Consider the following 24,849-nt stretch of genomic DNA (forward strand, 5'->3'; position numbering starts at 1 on the left):
AGTTTGTTGATGGCATATTTTGAACAACATGTATTCATGAACTTGTGGCTGGTTGTTGTTGTTTGTGGTAGTGGTGCTGCTGCTGGTTCTGCTGATGTTAATTTTGTTGTGTTGTTGTTGTTGTTATTATTATTGTTGTTTAAACTGAACCCATCACACTACGGGACATATCCTCATAAATCTATCTTTTGTCAAATGATTCTGTCAGACAAATTAAACATCAAACATTTTTCCTTTTCCTTCAAGTTGGTAATTAATATATGGAAAAAGAAAAACCTTCCCGTTTGTGAATTCTTATGAAATTATCACTGCAGACAGCTTTTGCTGGTGTCACAAGCCAAGGCCATCATGCTAAATATTGATACAGCATGTGTGACAGTTAACGTGTGTTCAGCTATTGGAGGTTCATACAAAAGTTTACAATTTCTTTAAATATTAAGTTTAGTGGGGGAGGGGACAAGTTAAATTCTAGACCAAAAAGATATGTATGAAGTTTAGCCAATAAGCACTGGCAGCATGCATTCAATGAACCTCCGGTGTGCCACACTATTTTGAGACAGCAGTGCATGGGCTTTTTTGGAAAACATGTTTTGTTTTAAAGCCATGTAATGTTTCATAGAAACTTTTATATTGGAAATGCAGAGCAGCAAGTTGTAGAGAAAATGGCAAGCTTTGCTGTGATGTAAATTTTGTGACAAAGTTATGACTGTGACGCTTTCCATACATTGTGGCATATTGCGACTTATCCACTGGGTTGTGCTTGGTTGTGCCATTGAGCAAAATATGCAAAATTGGCAAGTCATCTCCTAAGTCTGCTTGGCACACAGAGTGTAGTGAACATGATTACTGCATCAGTTGAGTTTCTCAGTTATCAAACATGATTATGATGTCCTTAACTCAGTAAGTTATCAATAATAATAACAATAACATCAATAATAATAATAATAATAATAATAATAATGATAATAATAATAATGATAATGATAATAATAATAATAATAACAATAATAACAATAATAATGATAATAATAATAATGATAATGATAACTAATAATCATAATCATAATAATGATAATAGATAATTGCATTTATATGACGCTTTATACAGGTGTTTTTAAGTGTACTGGTGCTATTTATACGCAAGAAAACTAGATCTTGAATATTTGCATTTTCAATTTTCCCTGGCCATAACAGACTGGTGGTATCTTTCTCTTTGGATGTGGAAAGCAAGGTCAACTAGGTCATGGGTCAAAGGACAATGAGAGCAATCCCAAGAAGGTCCTGGACCTCATGGGAAGTATGGTCACACAGGTAGCCTGTGGAAGGTATGTGATATGAGCTTGGCTGCATGAATTGACAGATTCAGTTAGGTTGGCTTTATGAATTAACAAATTGAAGCAAATACAGGGACGGATGGGGGGGGGGGGGTGGCGCATGAGGCGCGTGCCCCCTCTTTATCTTTTGTTAAAACAAAAGAAATAACAAGGAAAAACGGGGGGCATGTGCCTCCCCCCCCCCCTTTAATTTTTTAAAGGTGCCTCCCGTTTATGGAATTCCTGGATCTGCCCCTGCAAATGCAAACCAGTAGTATTATGTTGTCATGATTTGAAAGAAAGATAAAAGGAATTGAAGCCTCTTGACTAGTTTGGGCGTGAAACAAGCAATTATGATACCAGCAGGACCTTCTGGAAAAGCAGTGACTATTATTGAAGCTGAGTTCCATACAGTGTAGATCAGATCCTATTGACATCAGTAATGTAATGAACCAATATTTTGTACTGCAATCTTGAATATTTGTTTATCAATTGTTGACAGTGTATCTTTAGTGTTAGTGTACAGCAACATACACCTGACAACAGTTATAGCTGCAATACCCAGTGTACCTTGATGAAATAAACAAGAGAATAAGACTCCTGTTGGATTTGGTGTAAAATCCTGTTTCTGTGATTAAAACATGGTCAGGTCATGCGCACTGTTTTCTTTTTGCCTACTCCCCCCCCCCCCCCCCCCCCCCCCCCCCCAACAGACACCACACGCTCGTCCTGGAAGGTCACACTGGTAAGATGTATTCCTTCGGTGAAGGAAGCAGTGGTCAGCTGGGTCTGACCTCCACCAAGTCACACTCAACTCCCATGCCAGTTCCAGGACCGTGGAGGACCACTGGACGAAGCAAAGAAGACTCTGCGACGGAATGTGCCGTTCTGTCCATTTATGCTCGGGGCGATCAGTGCTTCTGTACTGTCTCAAGTTCAAGTGTAAGAGGGAAAAAAATCAACAACAGAGCATTAGGATGATGGTGCAATTGATGATGATAATGACAGTGATGATGATAATGATACTTAAAAAGATGATTATGATGAAGATGGTATCAATAATGATGATAATGACGATGATGATGAAAATTGGTGGTAATGATGATGATAAAAATGATGGTGATGATAATACAAAAGATGATGCTTGTGGTGATGATGATGAATATGTTGAAGATGATATTGATGATGATGATGGTGTTGATAATAATGACATTGATGATGATAACAGTACTGATGTGGATGACCTATGGTGGTACATTGTATACCTAGTATTCATCTGATCAGGTTCTGTCCGTGCAGTGTATTCTCTCTGTCCACCCGTTCCCCAACAGGACTCAGAAACCCCAAAGGACTTCAGGGAACCCATTCCAAGTCAGCGGCCGGTCACTCTCACCGAGAACCTCCTCTTGGAACTTTCCACCGTCGTCCCCACGGCTTCCCCTCCTCAGAGGGCTAAAGAGCTGGCGGACATGTGTTTCTCATCAGCTGCCTGCCTCAATGCATCCTTCCTCAAAGAGTAAATGATATTCATTTCTCTTCATTTATTCAGTCCTAAAACTTGGCATAGGCTTCTAGAAAGTTAACTCTGATGTCTTTTTCTGATTCAAGCCCACTGTGCCTGCTTAAATTTGTCTCTCTTTTCTTTTTCTTTCTTTTTTTTTTAACTCAGATTATTAGTGTGATATCAGATGCTCCACTTCCCAGTTTGTTGAACACCTCTATGGCTAAACTCATTTGGTCTACTGTCAATTGTGTCTAATGTGTGTTTCGTTCAATCCTCACTTGGTCTAATGCCCAATTTGGCTTATTATCATTTCGTCCAATGACCAGATGGTCTAATTGCAATTTTGTCTTCTTTGATTTTTTTCCCCATTTCGTCTTCTAAACTGTGGATATTAGACAAAATTGGCTAAGTGTCAATTGGACTGAATGGTCAGTAGACGAACTGGTTGTAGACGAAACAGGATTGGACCATGTTGGTTGAGACTAAATGGCTATTAACTGTTGAGGATGGTTTGATTTTGCTGCAACACGCTTTTTCTATAGACACCTGCCCAAGTGTATTCGAGACTTGTCTTCAATGGGTTAACCGAAGTGGGAGTAGGCCAAGTGATAGATCACCATTTCAGGGGAGTCAAGAGACCCTTGTATTGTCCATATTTTGACGACTGATGTTTGTATTGAACATGCCACCTCAGAAAGTTTTCCCCCTGCTCTTTATTGTGAGAGGAAAAGACATAATCTTTCAGGTACATGGGTTTTGACCCTTCCATATATGGTTCCTCAAGTTCACTCAGGGAGAGATTGCTCCGCCCCTCAACAGAGGTGAGAGAGCAAGATGATGCAATGTGTGAGCTCAGGTGATCCCAGTGGGGATTGAACTAGCCTTTTGTCAAGGCCTTCTCGTTGTATGGTGAAGAGAGCCCTGCTGAGTGGGGTTGCACAAGTTCCTTTTAAGATTTTCTTGGCATCCTTTTGTTTTATAGCACTACGAATTATCGACTTTTGCTCCCCGATTTTGGGAGCAAAACTTGACCAAACAGCGTGTCTGTCTGCCCGAGCCCGATTTACATACGGCGAATTCACGCGACAGAGACCTCCACGGGTGGTCAGTGATGCATGCGAACAGGCATGACCACCCCAAGACGGAGGATGTGGGGAGCGCGCTATTCCGTTGGTCGACCGGAACCCGTTAATATGAATATCCAATAGGGTTCATGTGTCATGAATAATAATGTGTGAAGCAGATCTCAAAAGGCTCTCATGCTGTCCCGCTTGGCTGGGCTCGCTTTGCTCGCCCGTTACAGTGAGAGGGCCTTGACAAGAGGCTAGGCTTGAACCTGGGATTGTTGTGTACTCCCTACCCCTGCTCTAACGTCCCTTGACATCAGTCACATCACACTTTTGAATCAGAGTAAAGGCAAAGGTATACAAGTTGTTGTGTTTAAATATTTTTTTTTCACTTCTTTGTTTTCTTATTCCTTTACATAAAAACTAAGCAGAGACACTGACCAGTGTGACTTCCACGAGATTGGGGCGGATCACGAGGTGGATCTTGATGCTGCCAGGTCAGCTTTCCAGCCCCTATCCGATAAGACATCGGTTCTGCAAATGGTAACCAATCTTCATGCAGTAAAAGCATTTTATTAGTGTTTATTTTGAGCTGAATCAATATTGTTGTTGATGCTGTCATTGTTGTTGTCACTATAATGCCCAATAAATTTGCTTCTGCTTTCATCTTGATGAACCCTACAATCTCAGGAGTAGAATACCGGGGTTTGATAATTAAGTCGTACTTCGCTGTTGGCAAACAACCTGTCACAATCAATTGACAATTATCTTCTGCTTTATTTCAATCTTCCTCTCTCACTAGCTGTGCTTCAGAGAATTCTTTGGTCTATCTGCCCTCTGATTGATCGTCTTCTTTTATTTCACCAATTTTATTTTTGTCTCTGGCAATTTGTATTCTATAAATGCAGTGGTGGCCCATTGGACTTGATTTTATGAAGTAGCTTTCATTATAGTACAGGTAACATTTAATTACAAAGAATCTATCACTTTCAGTGTTACACAAGAATAGATGTATATCAAAGAACATGAAAAGTACTGTGCACTCCTATTAAAATGAACATGATTATAATTTAACCCTTGTTTCAACAAACAGGTCCCAATTAATTATAGATACATCTTTTTATACGCAATTGTTCTGCTGTAATGAAATTTCAAGACAACGTATGAAAACTTCCGGTCCCGAGGACTTTGTTACAACATGAGTCACCTGTAGTACATATTGCTGAATGTAGTTGGCGTGTAAATTTTCCAGAGTGAAAATGCCAACCCCCAAAATGGTGAAGATGCTCAATGGAAACATATTGAATGAAAAGCTGCAAGTAGCAAAGAAATGGAAAGCACTGTGGTGCAGTGCAGGAGATGGTACAGAGAAGATGCAGAGTGTATAGATATGATATCAAGGAAGATATGCCCCGTGCACATATACAGGGAATGGGATGTTCAAAGAGAGGACAAGATATGCTTGTTGATACATAGCTACATTATGTTAGAACTACTTGCTACATCATTATATTCTATAACATTTTAGCACACACTTACAGAGTGTAGGCGTAACAAAGCATATAATTGGCCTTTCCTTTCCCTCTCCATTCTGTTTCTTTCACTCGTAGCACAGCATATTTTTGAATGTGTGGTATAAAATCATTAAAATTCAAGCCGCCTTGACTTGACTGCCTCCACCCCAGATCTCAGGACTACTCAAACACATACCTGCTTTCCCAGCCTCATGCAAGCCGACGGCGCCTTGTCTCATGCAGAGTCCCTCAGGCTCTACCTTTTTGCTAATGGAATGTCCCGTCCTGAGCAAGCCCAAGGAGTCATGGTGCAGAGAAAACCATCTCGAAAACTTGCGAGAGGCCTTTTCTGCACCAGCGAAGTTTCCGCTCTGGGACACCATCAGTACGTACACCGTCATTGTCATGCCATAAGAGAGTTCAAGAGTGTGATAATGCCATAAGAGAGTACAGAAGTGTGATGTCATAATGCCATAAGTGAGCACAGAAGTGTGATGTCATAATGCCATAAGAGAGTACAGAAGTGTGATGTCATAATGCCATAAGAGAGTACAGAAGTGTGATGTTATAATGTCATAAAAGAGTACAGAAGTGTCTTGTCATGATGCTGTAAGAAAGTACAGAAGTGTGATGTCATAATGCCATAAGAGAGTACAGAAGTGTGATGTTTTTTAATGCCATAAAAAGAGTGCAGAAGTGTCTTGTCATAATGCTGTAAGAAAGTACAGAAGCGTGATGTTCATAATGCCATAAGAGAGTAGAGAAATGTGATGTCATGATGCCATAAGAGAGTACAGTAGTGTTATGTCATAATGCCTTAAGAGAGTAGAGAAAATGTGATGTCATAATGCCATAAGAGAGTACAGAAGTGTACAACCTCACACATGGCTGGAGTGTAAATGTGCACACCTGGTTCCAAGTCGAGCTATAACAAAAAGGACTGTGACGTCCATTTCATTGCTCTATGGCAGGATTGGCGCACTGAGAAGCATTTTTTTTCTTTTAATTTTGTTTTTGAAAGAGAAGTTTTTATCAGTCATTACCTCATCATATACAGTACTTTTGTTGTTTTGATAAAAATCACATGTCTACTGTTTATTCCATTAGGGTCATAGTGCTGTTTTTGGTACTGAAAACATTTTTTCCCTGTCTGATTGTTTTGTTTTCTTAAAATATGCCTCATGCCAATTGCCTTAACGCTGCACTATTTTCTCTCCCCCTCCCCCCCCCCCCCCCCCCCCCAACTGCCTATATCACAATTATGCCTTTTTTCTTTAGGGTGACTTTCAAAAAAAAAACTGACTTTATGCCAGTTTTCCTTTTTATTGTGTGTATTTTTTTTTTTATTGTATATGAATTTGCACAACTATTGCAATTTAGTGATTATTTAATGATATACTGGGCCTCATCAGCTCCAGTGAATTATTTTGTTACCTCATCTATTGTGTCATTTTATCTGTCTCAACCTCATAGATATAGTGCCATTTTATCATGTATTTAAGGAAAAAGAAAATTGTTTTTCTTTCCTTGTTTTCACATGATAAATGAAGTTGTAGAATAGAAATTACATGAAAGGAAATTGAATGAATGGAATTTAAAGTCAAATTTGAATCCAAGGTGAGATCTTGCGTTCTGGTTCTCAAAGGTGTGTGTGGTGGGCAGGGCTTCTTCCGCGGCATCTCAAACCGTATCCTGACAGTGCACAAGGACTGTGTCAAAGTCCCTCCTGGACAAGGGGGTGAGGCAAACCAATCAGCAGCACGGCAACGGAAGACACACAGACACGCCTCCTCTGCATGAAAATGCTGCACATGTTGAAACACGGTGTGTTGACGAAGGGAATTTCATCCATGCTTTCAGTCATCCGTATCATTTATTATTGACTGATATATTTGTTCAGCTATTTCATTTATTAATCACTTTAACACAAAACATTTTTTAGAGGGGAAAATGATGCTAGTGTACTTTTGTTCCTGATATACTTTTGTGTTACAAACTATGGATATCTAATAGCAAAGATGAGCTTTCAGACTACGACTGGAACGTTTTTTTTCAGTGGTGTAACCAGAGTTGTTACAGCACCAAATTTATTTCCACTTCCTTGTTACAGTCAAACCTGTCTTTCAGCGACCACCTGTCTATAGCGGCCACCTGCAGTATGGCCACTAAAAGCAATTCCCTCCCAAAGGAAAAAAAAACATGTGAAAGAAACTGTCTTTAGCAGTCACCTGTCTGTAATGGCCGCTTTTTGTTTTCATCTCACTTAGGTGGCCGCTAAAGACAGGTATGACAGTATTTTGAAAAGCGACCATTCCAGTCTGTAGCTCTGGTATTATGAAGACATGTCGTACTATGCTAGCCTGCTATCAGTCAACCACTGCTGCCATGGTTACACTGTCTCTTGGAACATCATCAACAGGTGAACTGTGAGCAAGGGGAAATTCTGCCCTACTACCTCTTCCACATACCGGACCTGGGAAAGTCCATTGAAATCCATGACCATTTCAAAGTCTTCATCCTGAAATCAATGGGAGAAATGGTGAGTCATGATTACTCTAAATGCCGAGATTTTCACAGTACCTTCTGTGGTATATTAAAGGGAAAATCTAGTCCAAGTATAAGCTAGTCTGATTAAAAAAAAGTATGATCTTACATGTTCAACAGTAAAATTTGACTGAAATCGGACAAAAAGCAAGGAAGTTACAACATTTTGAGGTTTTGCTAGCTTCTCCAAAACAGTTCTTGTACAGTGGATATGAATATGCAAATGACTGAGCTAACCATGTCATAACCTCAAAATTTTCCATTTGTCGTGTACACAAAAATGATGAAAATTCAATATTTCTGTCATTGAAGTGTGAAACATGATGTTATTTCTGGGTGAATCACTTCAAAATAGTGATCAGTTAGATATACGCGGATTTGAGCCTCTGGCATAACTGCATTTTAATGAAAAACTGGAAGTTTCAAAATTTTATGTACAAACTATATGGCAAGTTGTGAGGGTATGACATGCTCACTTTGCCATTTGCATATTCATATTCAAGAACTGATTCCTGAAAAATTAGCGAAACTTCAAAATGTCATAACTTCCTTAATTTTCATCCGATTTCAATGAAAATTTTACTGTTGAACTTGACAATTTCAACAGTCCTATAACTCGCCATTGAAAAACAGTGATGGAATGAGAAGTAGGTATTACTTCTTTTCAGGGAGGAATTTAGTGATGTTACGTTTTGGAGACGAAATGTATTGCGTTACATTTACAATGGGTTGCAAATTTTTTTGTTGAGTTCATGAATATCAGTTGACCTGAGAATTCCAGGAGAATCAGACCTGTGCAAAATATATCAAGTATACATTTTCTGTCTATTTGCCTTGTAATAGAGTTAAATTAGAGTTGATTCTCTTCAGTGACATAGATTCATGAACTATAGTACTATTACTGAATTAAATATTTGTTGTGGTGTAAGGCATAGTTAGTAAAATGTTCCTGGCAATCGAACTCAAGGCCCAAATTCATGAAGGTGGTACAATTGAAACCATGGTTTAAACTGAGGACAAAAACCATGGAGTGCCACGTGTCGCACGGGATATTTCGTTACAAATTCTGTCACTTCGTAGATGAAATGATTATTTTGTAACAAAATGACAACATTTCGTAATGAAATGAACATTTCGTAAACGATATGACTGATTTCGTGACGAAATATTCTGTGCGACACGTGGCGCTCCATGATTTAAACCATGGTTTCAATTGTACCGCCTTTGTGAATTCGGGCCTATGTGAATGGAAGGGTGCTCCTGTGCCAGTCTAGTGCATGAAATAATTTCCTTTAAATAGTCATTTGCTTGTTTGTCCGTTTTTTACAGGCTGACGACATGTTTACGTTCTGCGACTTCCCATTCGTCTTCGATGCCGACACGAAGACCCAGCTGCTCCAATTGGACGCATTCATACAGATGCATGTGAGACGATGATTATTTGCATGAACATGCCATGAATGATGAATTATGATGGACTGTTTGAAAACTTTTGCGAGGCATTCCACAACAATGTACCGTTTGAGACAAGACTGTGGCAGGAGTGTGCCAATATTTTCAAAATCAATAAGTAGTTGTGAGGTTTATACCTTCATACCCCAAAATACTTTTCACTTTCTCATTCAACTTCTTGCAAAACTCAAACTAGGGAAATTTCCCACACTCCCCACAAAACTTTTGATATTTGTGCACTTTGAACACTCACAACTGAAACTTCGCAAGGTCTGTCACATGACCAGTGCACCACCTGTTTGTGGGCGATGCCTCTGCAGCACGCACTCATTGGGATGCACCTGTATCACAATCATTATCTGCCAGATGCCGCACTCTTTCTGCTTTGTTGTGCATGCAAGCCATTGACCCTGACTTCAGCACTGAACATTGAGAAGTTTGGCTGCCAGTGTGGACAGATCAGCAAACTTTTGTAAAGACCTCTCAAAGTTAAACTTTGCAATCTCTTGCCAGTATCACCATGGATTATATCTCATCCTTTTATTCATGGCATTTTTTTTCTCCCCTTCCACGCCCCTCCCCCCCCCCCAGTTTGCCGTGGAAAGTACGCAGATGAGATTTTTCCATGATTTGTTCTTCGATCAAGTCAACGTCACCCAGCCGTTCCTCCTCCTCTGCATCTTGCGAGACAACATCGTGTCATCCACCATCGACCAGCTCAGTGGCCTGCCTCAAACAGACCTCAAGAAGCCGCTGCGAGTCATCTTTGTCGGCGAAGAGGGGGTTGACGCCGGTGGAGTTAGAAAGGTATTGTCGAGAAAAAGTGGTGTGAGTGAACTGGGAAACAATGCCCCCTGTCCTCAGCCTGTGCTGAAGAGAAATCCCAATTACAAATACAAATGTAGATTGAGTTGAAGCTGCAATGTGAGCTAAACACATCTGTTACTATTGAAGGTTATTGCAGTTAGGTTATTGCAATCATATTTGGTATACCGGTAATCAGCATGCAGTTCAATTCTGTATTAGCAGAAAGAACACAGAACCTATTGTCTGTTCACAATATTTTTCTTTGTTGCAACATTGTACTCGTTATATATTACTATGTGTAATGTTTTGAGTTGTTGGAAATTAAATAAAATGAATGAAAGGGAAATGAAAGGAAAGTTTGAGGTAAATGGGTCAATTGATTCATAAGTTTTTTTAAAGGAGACTACCTCAGTTCATGACACCATTATGGACACACAGTATATAGGAAATATCAAGAAAATTCAACATATATTCACATTCGTAACATGATGAAAGAGCAGTGGATTTGCCTCTTTTAAAAAGCAGGGGGAATAGTATGACCCTTAGCCTGTTGACAACGGGCTGATTTTGCTACAACACGCATTTCCCATACACACTTGCTCGAGTATACTCGGGACTCGTCCTCAATTGGTTGAAGTGTGTTAGTAACAAGTTGATGGAATATGTACTTTTCATGAAATCTGAAATTTAGTTGAATTCTCTTTATATTTTATGTATATTGTCGTCCAAAATGACGTCTTGATCTTCTTTTCCAATGATGACAGCACCGAAACTTTCAAAATTCATAACATTTGATTTTGACTGTCTCATTTTCATCAAACTTTCACTGATGTGTTCTACTAATATTGCTGCCTTAACTCAATCCATGTTTATATTTGGGCTTTGGTTACTTTAAAAGCAAAGACTCTTAATCTGATGGTTTGATGTTATTTGCTGCCATTGAGCATGTACTGAAGCAAAGCTCTTCGTTTGCACAGCCAACATGTTCTCAGTTGTGTCTTGTCAGAAAACTCCAGCTTCATCAAGTTTTATGGTACAGACATTAAAGGACAAGTCCACCTTCATATACATAAGGATTGAGAGAACGCAGCAATATTAGTAGAACACATCAGTGAAAGTTTGAGGAAAATTGGATAATCCGTTCAAAAGATACAAATATTTTAAGTATCTGCTCAGTCACTGCTGGAAGAGAAGACTACTACAGTGTACGATGTCACATGCATACAACTATATAAAGAAAATAAAAAGAGAATTTCACAAAACTTTACTTTTTGAATAATGTGCACATTTCTTCGACTTGCTACTGAAGTATGTGAAGGGTAATATTATTCCCCCTGCCGTCTGAAAGAGAGAAGTCGTGTGTTCTTTTGTTATGCGAGAAAAATGGAAATATGTTGAATTTTCTTTATTCTTTCTTTATATCGTTGTACTCATGTGACATCACAAGCTATAGTAGTCTTTTCATCCAGCCGTGACTGAGCAGAAACTTCAAAAATTCATAACTTTTGAACAGATCGTCCAATTTTCTTCAAACTCTCACTGATGTGTTCTACCAATATTGCTGCATTCACTCAACCCACATATCTATGAAGGTGAACTTGTCCTTTAACTTTGACAAGTGCACTGGAACTGCATCAACATGCATCAACATCTATAGATGAGTGTGAATCTGATATACTGCAGGCTGATGCATCTAGGGAAGAAGATGACCTGAATTCAAATTGTTAGATTACATCTTTCTTGCTAAGAATCTGTGTTGGACTGCAGAGCAGTCCAATGTGGGCTTTGAATTTACTCAGTCCGCAACATGTCTGCCTACAGAACCAAAGTACCTGGGTTCAATTCCCGAGTCTAACTGAGCTATTTTGTGTGTAATCATACTGTCCCCTAGTAATAAGGGGGCAAAACACTCTGTTCTTCAAACAGGACATAAAGTGGAGGTCCCGTGTGTGAGAGAGTCACAACTCATGCATGTAAAAGATCCAACTTCATTCATTCATTCATCATAAAGAGCAGGGTGCATAGCCCAGTGACATGGTCCCGCCTCACAGCCAACTGGACCCCATGGAAGACCAGCTATTGCAGCTGAATATGGGCTCTACAGCCATCTTCTCAGATGGAAAATAAAACAAACAAGCATGGTATATTCCTTTGCATATGCAGAATACTTCTATAAAGTAAATCATTGCATATCTGTTAAAGACCATGAGTAGCTATACTTGGAAAATTTATGGAGTATGTGTAGATTGTTTTAGCGATTTTTGCTATTTAGCAGAATGTTCTTTGCCAAGATAAAGTAAGTGGTGGAAGCATGACAATCAAAAATTAAAGATTAACATTAAATTTGGTTTCATGTTTGTGAAGGAGAAATTTTCATGCTTTCCAAGTCTTAATGCACATATCTCAGTAAAGCATCTTTATTGCCTTCATTCTTTTCTTTTTCCTTCTTTTTTTTTTCACCAGGAGTTCTTCATGCTGATCATGAGGGAATTTCTGGATCAGAAATACGGCATGTTCAAGACATATGAGGATTCAGGAAAAATCTGGTTCAACAGCAAAGTGAGAAAATTAGACATTTCAATTAATGTGATATTCTATATACATAAAGTTGTCACTTTTCATAATTATATATTACATATGAGATACAAACCAACAAAGTGGGTAGATGCCATGCATTACAGTCTAATTCAAATTGCAGGACATTGAATGAAATTATATGCAGAAAAGTTAATGATTGCTTATGAACATAGCCTATCTTTTGAATACTTATTTACATACATTTTTAAATCATTGCTTGACAAGTCTTACAGATATTGTATTATCAATATCAAGTAAATTGTAGGAAATTAAGAAGAATGTGAAATTTTTCATTGAGCTATTTGATAATCACTCATGTATCTGTAGATGGAATCTTTGCCTTCTATTTCAGGGGGCATCATTGCTGCTATGAATTATTTTTTTAAAAAAGGAATGAATATCTTGTTTCAAGCAGTTTGACAATCATGCACTGTATACGCCCTGTGTTTAGCATGTCTAGTTTTTCACAAATTGGGACTTACCAACAGTTTTACAAGTGGTCACTATCGTGGAGTACAGTAATGGACAGAGAGATGTAAATGTGTGTGTTACATTCTAATTAGGATCAGAGTTTATTTTACTGTTTTTACAGAGGGTTTTTTCTTCACTGTTTATAATATTTTTTTTTTTTGCATGCTACTAAATTCACAAGTAGCACCTAACTGACAAAATTCGCAAAAATGAAAGAACCTTACAAAATACTGTTTATGCTGTGTATTTCACAAGGTTTTTATTTTTGCAAGTTTTGCAAGTCGGACGGTATTCGTGAATTTAACTCGACAAGAAATTATTCATTCTGATCTTGACATGAATGTGACATGTGTGCATATTCCTCCGTATATTGCTGTTCTATGTGATTGCAAATTTAGATGCTTACAAAATTGTTTGGAAGTCCCAATGGGCAAAAAAAGGTTCTAGGGCAATTACATCCAGGACGATGACCCTTCCCCTGACCCTAACCCTGATCCTAATCTTGAACCTACTTCTAACCTATTCAGCAAGTCTAAATTTTTGCAAATCGGGACTTCACAACAATGTCGCGAGTGGTTAAATTCGCGATTGTGGAGTACTGTACTGAACGGAAAAATGTATACGTGTGCGGCACATTCATAATTCGGGATCAGAGTCATTACATTTGCATGTCTTTAATTTTGCAAATAGCACCTGAATCGCGAAATTCGCGAAAATAAAGACTTCGCGAAAATAAAGACCTCTCAATCAGTGTATACAGTATGGCATATTCAGTATGTAGCTGCATGAATGATGTAACAAACATTTACTGATTACTGCCTTACTGACACCCAGCAATGCTACAATATATCTCACTCTAGACGTTTGAAGAAGACAGGATGTTCCACCTGGTGGGGCTGGTCTGTGGGCTTGCCATCTATAACCACACCATCATCTCACTCCCCTTCCCTCTTGCCCTCTACAAGAAGCTTCTTAAGAGGTAAGCGTGCCCAAAGTGAGCATTATTACCTCCGCCAAGGGGGGCGGTTATGTTTTCATTACCGTTGGTTTGTTTGTTGGTTTGTTTATCTGTGTACAAAATAACTCAAAAAGTTGTGCACAGATTTGGATGAAACTTGCAGGAATGGTTGAGAGTGACACAAGGAACAGATGATTAAATTTTGGTTGTGATCCAGAAATTTTTATGGATTTTATGAAGGTTTTCCAATATTTTGGTAGGTAGGGTCAATGAAATTGGGAGTTCAAGCTGCGCATTTTTTAGGTTTTTATACGCGCACTAAAGAGCGTGCTCTAGTTTCTGCTAGGGTGAGGCGCGCCATGCAGCTGAGGGTTGATGACTTAACAAAAGGCTTCTATATTGGGAAATCTGGCAATTTTGAGCATGCATATGTATGGGTGGAAATTACTAATCTCTATGGAAGAACAAGATCATTGGTGGAAATTAGTGGCTTGGCATAGGTCTGCGCTCTCAGAGTGCTTCTCTAGTTGCTGCATACTTTCCGACAGATATTCTTCTTAATAGTTGGGCTGGTGCGTTGAACCCGTGTTAATTTCGTCATTCACATCATGCCTTTACTTCCATACCTGAATACCAGTCAGTGGTCTAATGCTCAGTTGTTATGTTGTGGTTATTCCCCCTCCAATACATTTTTGTCACATTGGGTGACTTCAGACTGCTTTTTGCCATTTATGTAATTTTTATTGTTGTTTATTATCATCATTTCATCGTCATCATTATTGCTGTTATTGTTATTAATTGTTGCTGTTATCACCATCAGTAGTAGTAGCAGTAGTAGTACTAATAGTAGTAGTAGTAGTAGGTAGTAGTAGGTAGTAGTAGTAGTAGTAGTAGTAGTAGTAGTAGTAGTAGTAGTAGTAGTAGTAGTAGTAGTAGTAGTAGTAGTAGTAGTAGTGTAGTAGTAGTAGTTAGTAGTAGTAGTAGTAGTAGTAGTACAGTAGTAGTAGTAGTAGTAGTAGTAGTAGCAGTAGTATTAGCAGCAGCAGTAGTAGTAGTAGCAACAGTAGAAGAAGAAATAGAAATAGTTTGATCATCATCTTCATCGTCATCATATCCGCTAACCACACCCAGATGACTTTGCATGTAAATTCAGATGCCCCTAAGAGTAGCTGGTACGTTTATGCAGTGCAGGTTTATGTAGATCCCACAGCCTGTGCTTAATATCATGCTACATTATTTGTATGTGCCCCTCCAGGAAGACGACCCTAGAGGACTTCAAGCAGCTGGAGCCTCAAGTGGCCCACAACCTGCAGGCCATGTTGGACTACGAAGATGAGGAGAGCTTCAGCGACACCTTCCCACTCGTCTTCCAGATCGACGAGGACAACTTTGGCCAGGTGCAGACCACGGACCTCGTCCCCAACGGAGGGCAGATAGAGGTGTCATTCCAGAATAGGTACGACGTCATCCATTCTGATATATTAAGCCTTCATCATTGTTCTACACTCACTTGTTGTACTGTGTAAAGAACCCTGCATACCCATTCAAAACTTCAATATGTCATATATGCCACATATCTTCTCACAAATACTAAAAGAACTCGTGCATAGAAGAGCTGTGGATGTACAATGTATAATTAACCTCATACAAATCCCTGGCGTGACAAGACCTCATAACTCAAAAATCACAAATTTTCTGGAGAGTGAGAAAAAATTGTCAATTTTCACAATGTTTTCACAAAAAAGAAATAATCAAAGTTCATATTACGTAATGTTGAAAAATTGGTTTGGATTCCATTAATAATGGTAATGTTTTAGAATACAAATCAGTGTGTTTGGAATTCAAACTCAGTTTGGAGACTTTTGAATACAGTTCGACCTCGATTATCCGGACTCCTTTTATCCGGAAATCTCTGTTATCTGGACGCGTTCACGCAGTGAATTACTTTTTTTTTTTCATCCAAAAATTGAGAAAAAAAGGTGATTTTCATGGATCTATTTCACTGATTTTATAAGATATGCATGATAGGTTTCTCAATATCTAATGAGGTAAAACATGTATGATTTTCACATAAAGATATACTTCATTTTTGTGAAGAAGGGACTACAATTTTGTGCAGGCTAGCATAGATTACACCACCGTTGCGGGGTACGCTACTTGCCTAGCTGCCAGTGCACTGGGACGGCAGCTTGGACGGCAGCTATATACATTAACATTATGTCTCCCATATCCGGCCAATTCGCTTATCCAGATGAGCGCCGGTCCCGACATGGCCGGATAATCGAGGTCAAACTGTACATGCCAATTGAGATATGCAGTCTTGTTACCCAAGGGACGATAAGGAACAATTCAAGAGAAAACTATAGACCGATCTTGGTGTAGAGTAATTCGTCGGACATTTCTCGATGAACAACTTGAGACATTTGCCCCCATAGTGGAGTGGCTGTATTGTTTGTTAGCGTGTGCGTGGGCAAATCAAACACCTGGAGCAGCCCATAAGAGGTGACTTCTCGTGCTGACCCCTGCTATTTAGTTCTGTATGCACAATCAGCACGAACATCCAGATAGTATTTACTGTACTTGTTTTGAAGACCTCAGAAAAAGAGGAGTTATAAGCTACTCTTTCAATGACATATGAAAGCTTAGCAGACCCCTACAAAGACTACAAACTGAACACAAACCTTAAAATGCTGATAGTTTGTTTTTGTTTTGTTTGTTTTTTTCCCTTGTGCAGTTGTGAAGCTAGCAAGACATACTTCTGTTTCTGGAATATCCTACAAAAATTGTCAAACTCATCTTGTGTTGCTGCTGCTACATCTACAGTGCAGTCACCTGCTTTTGGTGTTGTGTTTATTTAGACAAAACTACAGGCCTCTCTTGTCATGGCCTTTAAACCACATGATTGATCCAAATTAGATTTTATGTAGGTATATCAACTTAACTTACGTAACTGTAGCATAGTAAGTGTTGATAACCTCAAATATTTTCATTCATCTGATCTGTCCTCCCCAGACAGCAGTATGTGGATGCATACGTCGAGTACGTGCTGAACGGGTCCATCAGGGAGAAGTTTGACGCGTTCATTACCGGCTTCCTGGATGTGGTGGGGATCCGCATCCTCAGGTTCTTCCATCCCCAGGAGCTGATGTCCATGGTAGTTGGAAAGGAAGACCTCAATTGGGAGGAATTCGAGGAGGTTTGTCATCTCAATGCATCCTCCTCTCTTTTCCATACGCGGGGGAAACTCGATACAACATAAAAGTCGGGACCGAGTTATTTTCCTCGTTATAGCCAATATCTTGTTGTATCAGTATGCATGAAACAAGCATAACATGAAGACATTAATTTGCTCATATGGGATTACATTATCATGTTTCAACGTTAATACTGATAACCTGGTAATGTGTGTGAGGGAATATCTCACCTTTATGGGTAAGAAGGTGTTTCTCGCCAGTGAAATCCAATATCAAGAATGTGTTTCTTGATGGATGTTAGAATTAGTAAATGTATAGATTGTCTAGTTTGCAATCGTGTCACGATTGTCTGTGGGTTGGTACAATTTGTATGTGGTTATGGCAAGCATGTGTTTTGTGTGGAAAGCTTGAACATGTTCTTCATAATGCTGTGTGTGTATATATGTGACACGTTCTGTATTCATGTACATTATGCCTGAGTGTGTGAAGATGGGGAATTCCCTCGTAGAAAGCCAATCACAGCATCAGATTGCCTAACACCTGCTGTACGTCATGATGATGTCATGTATGCATTGGGCTGTACAATACTCCTAGCACACTCTCTGCATGTATATGTACAGTGTATGCGTAAAATATGTGTGCGCACACACACAAGTACGAGATGCAGTGGTAGGTGGAGTGCACTGAAGAATATATGTGTGTAACAAGACACAGTTTTCGTCACATTGAGCTTTACATTCTTCGAACATGATCATTGTGCATTGCAGTGTTTGTATCTCTCTGGATCTGTGTGTTATTATTGATGCAGATAAAAAGTAATTGTATATGATTGGTTTTATATATATGTGACCCTGCACCTCGAAACAAACAAAAAGTCGCCAGACATCAATTTTTAGTTAAGACCATATTCTGAAAGAGCAGACTTTAAGCTTTAAAATGATGTATAACTCATATCAAATGGACTTTCCTAACCTATCTAAATATTGGAAAGAAAGCACAAACTCAGGAAAAGTGTGAACTGAGAAAAGAGGCTCTGAAGTACAGTGTCTATTCAAGCGCTTAATCTTTACCAAACTGTGCTGGCTGTGCAATGAATGGGACAATAAACAGGAAGTAAGCCACCAGAGTAACAACAATGAAGGGATTATCAGATTAAACTGAAATTAAGCATGCCTCATTAACACATTCTGTCCATAATTAACACCAACTTTCAAAGCAGTAGAACTATCCTTTCAAAAGTTATTAGAGTTGAAAGTGAAGAGTGTGGACAAGGTTTTTCAGAAATGAAAAAGGGATTCTAAAGACACACCTAATCACACTATTCTTCCAAAATGTTTGAGATGAACTGCTTAAAAAAACACACTTTCGTGTCCGTTTTATGATACCAAATTTTAGCATAGTGTAAAAGAAGACCCGCTCTTTCAGAAAATATGAAAAAGTCAAGTTCGGCTAGGTTGACCCATTTCACTTATTTTCAGTCCTCACGCAAAATCAGTGTGTGCGACTTTATGTTCATTTTGAGGTGCAGGGTCACATATTTCAAATTGATGAATTCTACAAAGGGATGCAAAGTCAAGGTCATTTGACCAAGTTGTTGTATCCATAGGATGCCATGTTTGATGATATGTGAACTGTCTTAACTCTCTTTAATACTGCTATTCCAATACTGCCCATACTTTTGCAGATCTTTGTTTTGATATCATCTATTTCATTTGTGTAATGGCTTTTCTGTGAAGATTTCCCCTAACAACCACTGAATTTGAAGAGACATTTTCTATATGAGCTGAATGAGATACTGTAAAAGTGTTTTCTTTTGCGGTGGTTTTATTTTCGCGCTTTTCGCGCTTTGAGGTTGAACCGCAAATTTAACATCACGCGAAAATGTTTTGAACTCGTCGCTTGTTACAATGCTGTCATTACCGACCGCGAATTTAAACACACGCGAAAAAGTCGGCACCGATGGAAACCGCAAAAGTTTCTGTACGCGAAAGAAGCCACTTTTACAGCAATTCCCTCACCATGTGCTAGTGCTTTTTACCCCCTTACAATTTAGGAGGCAGTTCTTCAAAATTCTACAACTACCTTTTATACTGGATAATGATTTGAAGGGTACTTCCCCAAAAATTAGCAGAGGTCTGGTACTTCTCACAGCCAAGTTTGTGTTTGTACGGTGTATGTGATGATATCATTTGCCACTTGTTTATTTTCATTCAGAGCGTTGAGTACAAAGGGGAGTACCATCCCTACCACGAGACCATCAAGCTGTTCTGGCAGGTCTTCAGGGAGATGTCTGTCGAAAACAAGAAGAAATTCCTGAGTAAGTAGACGTTCAAAGCACACGGCAGCAACAAAATATCGCTTTTTGAGATCCAAAAGGGTGCTGGTACAGGTGGATGTGATTGTCCGCAAAATGAGATCAGAGGGTTTTACCCAACAAGCCTTTAAACATCTGTTTCCGTTGATTTGTTATACCCCCGCCAATCAAAGTTTGAAGGGGGTATATGGGAATCAGCAGACGGTCGGGCAGTCGGGCGCGGCGGGCGGGCGGTCGGGCGGTCGGGCGGTCGGGCGGTCGGTCCGTTGCAAATCTTGCGTCGCGAACTACTTCCTCAGTTTTCAACCGATTCCCATAAAACTTGGCACAGATGTGTGCCTTGGGTTGTAGATGTGCAAGACGTATTTTTTGACATTACCCGAAAGTACGTTGCCATGGTAATGGCATATTATGGGCAAAAATGGGTACAAATCTTGCGTCGCTAACTCCTCCCACAGTTTGTGATCAATTTTTATGAAATTAGGTACAGATGTTCATCTGAATATGTTAATGTGCAAGACACATATTTCCGCAGTGGCAAAAAGTGTGTTGCCATGGTAACGGCATGTTATTGGTAAAATATAGGGCAAAATGCTTCATGGCAAAACTGCTTCATCAGTGTTCTTCCAATTCTCATGGAATTCATATTGAATGTTTGTCTTAGGATATAGGTCAGCATGACACATTTCTTGACAGTGACAAAAAGTATGTTGCCATGGTAACAGCTCACATATTATGAGCCAAAATGATGGAAAATTTTGTGTTGCAAACTACTTCCTCAGTTTTTGCCCAATTTCCATGAAACTTGGTACAGATGTGTGCCTTTGGTTGTAGATGTGCAAGACGCATTTTTTGACAGTACCCGAAAGTACGTTGCCATGGTAACGGCATATTAATGGCAGAAGATCAAGGAAAGATCTTGCGGATTTAACTACTTCCTCATTTTTTGACCAAAGCTTATGAAATGTGGCACACACCTTGATCTTGGTGGGAAGATGTGGAAGACATATTTTTCGGACGTGTCGGAAGCTGCGTTGCCATGGTAACGGCATATAAATGGCAGAAGATCAAGGAAAGATCTTGCGGATTGAACTCCTTCCTCTGTATTCGACTGAAGCTTATGAAATGTGGCACACACATTGGTCTTGGTGGGAAAATGTGCAAGACATATTTTTTGGACATGTCGGAAGCTGCGTTGCCATGGTAACGGCATATTAATGGTGGAAGATCAAGGAAAGATCTTGTGGATTGAACTACTTCCTCAGTTTTTGACAAAAGCTTATGAAATGTGGCACACACAATAGTCTTGGTGGGAAGATGTGCAAGACATACGTGTTTTTGGTAACGGCATTTAAATGGCAGAAGATCAAGGAAAGATCATTCCTTGGGTAAGACTGTCGTCACGGGGCGGGGGTATTAATCACCTTAAGTGATATTTTGCTTGGTTGTTTTTGTTTCTCTTTTTGTATTTCATGCACTCATTGCAGTGAACACTCTGCTTTGGCTCACACTCTCTCTTGCCTGACACTCTGTGTGTAGTGCCCAATTTGAAGTGCTCAATGTGTGGAACACATCATTTTAGGATTTCCAATAGCCTTTGTATCTACACGTGTATTTGACAGTAATAGTGGTTAAGCTACATGTACCCCTGACCAAGCTGTTAATCGATTATTCCCCATGAATAAACAAACAAGGAAAAATAATGTGTTGCAGTTCTCATACTCATTCTCACGGTTGAATTTATGCTTTGTCTGTGCAGTAGCAACGAAATGTACCATTCAGTAAATGGCAATGCTCCCCTGTTTTGAAGTAGTTTTCCATTAGAGTCACTCTGTAGATTGTAGATTTGTTGTCAAAGGGGATTCAAGCCTTTGTCATGTAAAACCAGATGATAAATCCAAGGGTTCTGAACAGCATTTTTGCCTTTCTAGCTCTCATCATTTTTAGGGGATAGTTAAACATATGTGCACCTGTGTTTCCTTTTTCCTTGTGTACATGTATCTCACCAATCTTTAACCCAACAACAATAACAGCGTTTCTGACGGGCAGCGACCACGTCCCAATCCAGGGCTTGAAGAGTCTGCGGGTCATCTTCCAGCCCGTGAAGGGAGGGGAGCAGTTCTTACCAGTGGCCCACACGTGCTTCAACCTCCTGGACCTGCCCATGTACACCTCCAAAGAGGTCCTCAAGGAAAAGCTGCTGACGGCCGTTGAGCACACTGAGGGATTCGGATTGGTGTAGGCAGACGGAGATGGATAGTGCTTCTGCTGGACGTTGACCAGGTGTCGATCACACCACCGATGGACTGCGAATATGCAGCTGTTTACTGCTTTCATACCAACAATAATGGGGCCTGCATGGCCGAACCACCACGGATTAATGCTGCGGCACCATTAAGGTCGTCACAACTGCCGTGAAGATCTTCAAACGTCTCAGTGACCTTTTTGTGCTGATGTGTTCAGCCCCTGGCATGCTTGATGAGCTCACTGGCAAAGAAATCTGAAATGTATCTGTCAGTCGGCAGTGATAAGTTTATCCTCTTTCCTTCCAATGTATGACATTGGTCTCAAGGGACTGTTACATTGTTTCCCCATACTGATTTTGTCCAACTTACATAACAAACAAGAGAAATTAACTAAATGACATACAAGAGTCTGGTATGTTCAAATTAAGTGCATTTTCACATAAACTGATAAAGGTTTGTTATTTAGCATGTTTTTTTCTTTCTCCTTCTTTTTACTATCTTTTTATTCTCTTGTTTACTTGGTGGTTTTTTTTTCTTGAGACATACGTCAGTATGTGATACGGAAGGGTTTATATATCCATTTCAGTAAACAAAAATCTGTGTTAAATGACTCAGCATATTGTCAAGAACTTTGCCTTTCTGTTGATCCTCTTGACTAGATGATATCAGTTCATTCAAACAAAACTAAGCTAAACTAAAAGCAAAAGGAATCACACCTTTGCTGTATTATGTTTCAAATTGTTGTAGGTTGTCATACAATAGACATCAGATTCATGTGAATGAAATGGCTGATTCGATGTACCCGTGGACTGGCGAAATTAATGATTTCTGGTATCAGAAGGCTCATAAAAGTTTTTTTATACTCATCCATTGCCGCATAAAGCTTGATTGATCCATAGTACCGTTATATTATCACACTGCATCTATTCAGGTACTGCCTTTCCGTATGGTTTAGCTGCCTGTTTTGTGAAAACTATTATGGCTCCATTAAAATAGCAATGAGTAATGGAAGAAAGAGTGTTTTAACTGAAAATATTTTCATTCATATGTAATGTTAAATCGAAGTCTGTACTCAAAAGAATGAAAAATGAATAGGCAACAATAATGACAAAAGTAATAATAGTAGTGCTAACAATACTAAATTAATGACAAATTATATACCAGTTGATAATGAGATTAACTAAAGACATTATGGGGAAACATGCAAGTTGTGCTCAGTCTAGGGGCAGGTGCATCCCAATGTCTTTTGTTAAGCATATCAGTACTTTGCGAGTGACTGACAGATGATGTCACTGAAAGATTGGTTTGGAAGGGTTTTTGTGTGTGTTAACAAGTAATCTGAAAAAGAATAGTAGAGATATTATTGTAAAATATATAGCAAATGTTAAGATATTCTTTTGGTTGCATAAGTGATGATCAGGGTACCCCTAGATGCTTTGTGCCATTAACCTGTTGAGAAGGAATCCCAAGTATACTTGGGCAAGGGTCTATGGAAAATACGTGTTGAAGCAAAATTAGCCCGTCCTCAACGGGTTGAAAAAGACAGAAATCAAACTAGAGAATTCATTCACAGCATGCTCTTACACTTCGAAGGAACTACTGCGTACTTTTTGTACATTTGTGGGTTTTTTCATTTTTCTTTTCCTCTGTTCTGAAATTTTCAAATGAGGGCTGCTTCTTTAAAAATTGCTTGAGAAGAAAAATTGTATATCAAACACTTTTGACAACTTGAGAAAACTTCACTGTCTGCACTGTTGTATTATACAGCAATCAAAAACAGAGATGAACAAAACTGAAATCTGATTCTTCTGCAGATTTTGCATTAAAAAAAAAAAAAAAAAACATTTTCGGTCCTTTTTAGAAAAGAGTTGTAGTTTGAAAGCTGAATAGATACACCAGATTATGAGTTTTGTGTATAACGTGATCAGTACTGTGCATGAAGCTTTGATTACTATGATGTTTGCTGGTTCATATTTCTGTAGATAAGATCAAATTCAGACTGAAATACACTTGTACATGGATATGGTGTGGATACATGTGTATTCAATGTGTTGACTGATTTTTAAACCTAGAAAGGTCATAAGTAACCAAGAGAAAGGAAATACATGATGTGTCTTAATCAGAGGAGCTGTGTAACAATGTTCTACTTCAAAAAATCAGATCGGCATTGACCTCCATGTAACTTTAACAGTCTCTGATATTGTGTGAATACTAAGCTTAGGAATGATTACCGGCAGCATTTAACCCGTTGAGGACGAGTCCCGAGTATACTCGGGCAAGTATCTATGGGAAATGCGTGTTGTAGCAAAATCAAACCGTCCTCAACGGGTTAAGATAAGCACTAAATGCTTTGCAGAAGTGAGTGACCCTATATTTCCATACTTAACATTTTCCAAAGACAGGAGTGTTGGAATACATCATTCAGAATATGGTTGATTATTACTTGGTTGTGATATGGTCATTATATCTCTTGGTAATGGCAACATAATTTTCAAAGTGATTTTATGGAAGATTTTTTTTTCAGTCATTTAACATCATCATACAAATCAGTCAGTGAAGTTGGGCAATTTCTGAAATTGAACCAATGTGTAGGAAACCCTGCCCCCCACTTAGGCGGTCATCTATACAAGTATCCTTGTTACAGATTCTTAGAGATTCCTTCTTCAAGGATGTAATTGGGATAGATTTGACCCCCTATAAAGGGCTCCTGGAAGGGAAGCCTGCGTGCATATGTACAAGTAACCTAACGTACATGTGGTGCATGTGCAAAAAATGCCCTGCAAAAAGAAGGCCAGCCAGGCATGTTTTGTGGCAAAACATACACAGTTCGCACATTCGTGAGGCAAATGCCAACCAAGGACTACCCCTATTTCAGATTTTTTTTTTTT

At 39.2% G+C, this 24,849-nt stretch overlaps 1 protein-coding gene across 1 annotated transcript in view; it reads left to right on the plus strand.

Annotated features, from left to right (window-relative positions):
- LOC139711294 (probable E3 ubiquitin-protein ligase HERC4) overlaps window positions 1-24,849 on the plus strand; it is a 32,685-nt gene extending 7,836 nt beyond the window's left edge. The window contains exons 6-20 of the mRNA XM_071623199.1: window positions 1,195-1,325; window positions 2,027-2,255; window positions 2,645-2,829; window positions 4,316-4,427; window positions 5,570-5,783; window positions 7,044-7,141; window positions 7,818-7,937; window positions 9,272-9,367; window positions 9,986-10,201; window positions 12,665-12,760; window positions 14,110-14,228; window positions 15,463-15,663; window positions 17,220-17,403; window positions 19,616-19,718; window positions 21,749-24,849. Of these exons, the coding sequence (XP_071479300.1) occupies window positions 1,195-1,325; window positions 2,027-2,255; window positions 2,645-2,829; window positions 4,316-4,427; window positions 5,570-5,783; window positions 7,044-7,141; window positions 7,818-7,937; window positions 9,272-9,367; window positions 9,986-10,201; window positions 12,665-12,760; window positions 14,110-14,228; window positions 15,463-15,663; window positions 17,220-17,403; window positions 19,616-19,718; window positions 21,749-21,957 (2,313 nt within the window). The 3' untranslated portion in view covers window positions 21,958-24,849. The remainder of the gene's footprint in view (window positions 1-1,194; window positions 1,326-2,026; window positions 2,256-2,644; window positions 2,830-4,315; window positions 4,428-5,569; window positions 5,784-7,043; window positions 7,142-7,817; window positions 7,938-9,271; window positions 9,368-9,985; window positions 10,202-12,664; window positions 12,761-14,109; window positions 14,229-15,462; window positions 15,664-17,219; window positions 17,404-19,615; window positions 19,719-21,748) is intronic.

Source organism: Diadema antillarum, unplaced genomic scaffold, assembly GCF_040938485.1.
Source record: "Diadema antillarum isolate AM-2024a unplaced genomic scaffold, OU_Dant_1.0 seq00001638_RagTag, whole genome shotgun sequence".
Taxonomy (NCBI): Eukaryota; Metazoa; Echinodermata; class Echinoidea; order Diadematoida; family Diadematidae; genus Diadema; species Diadema antillarum.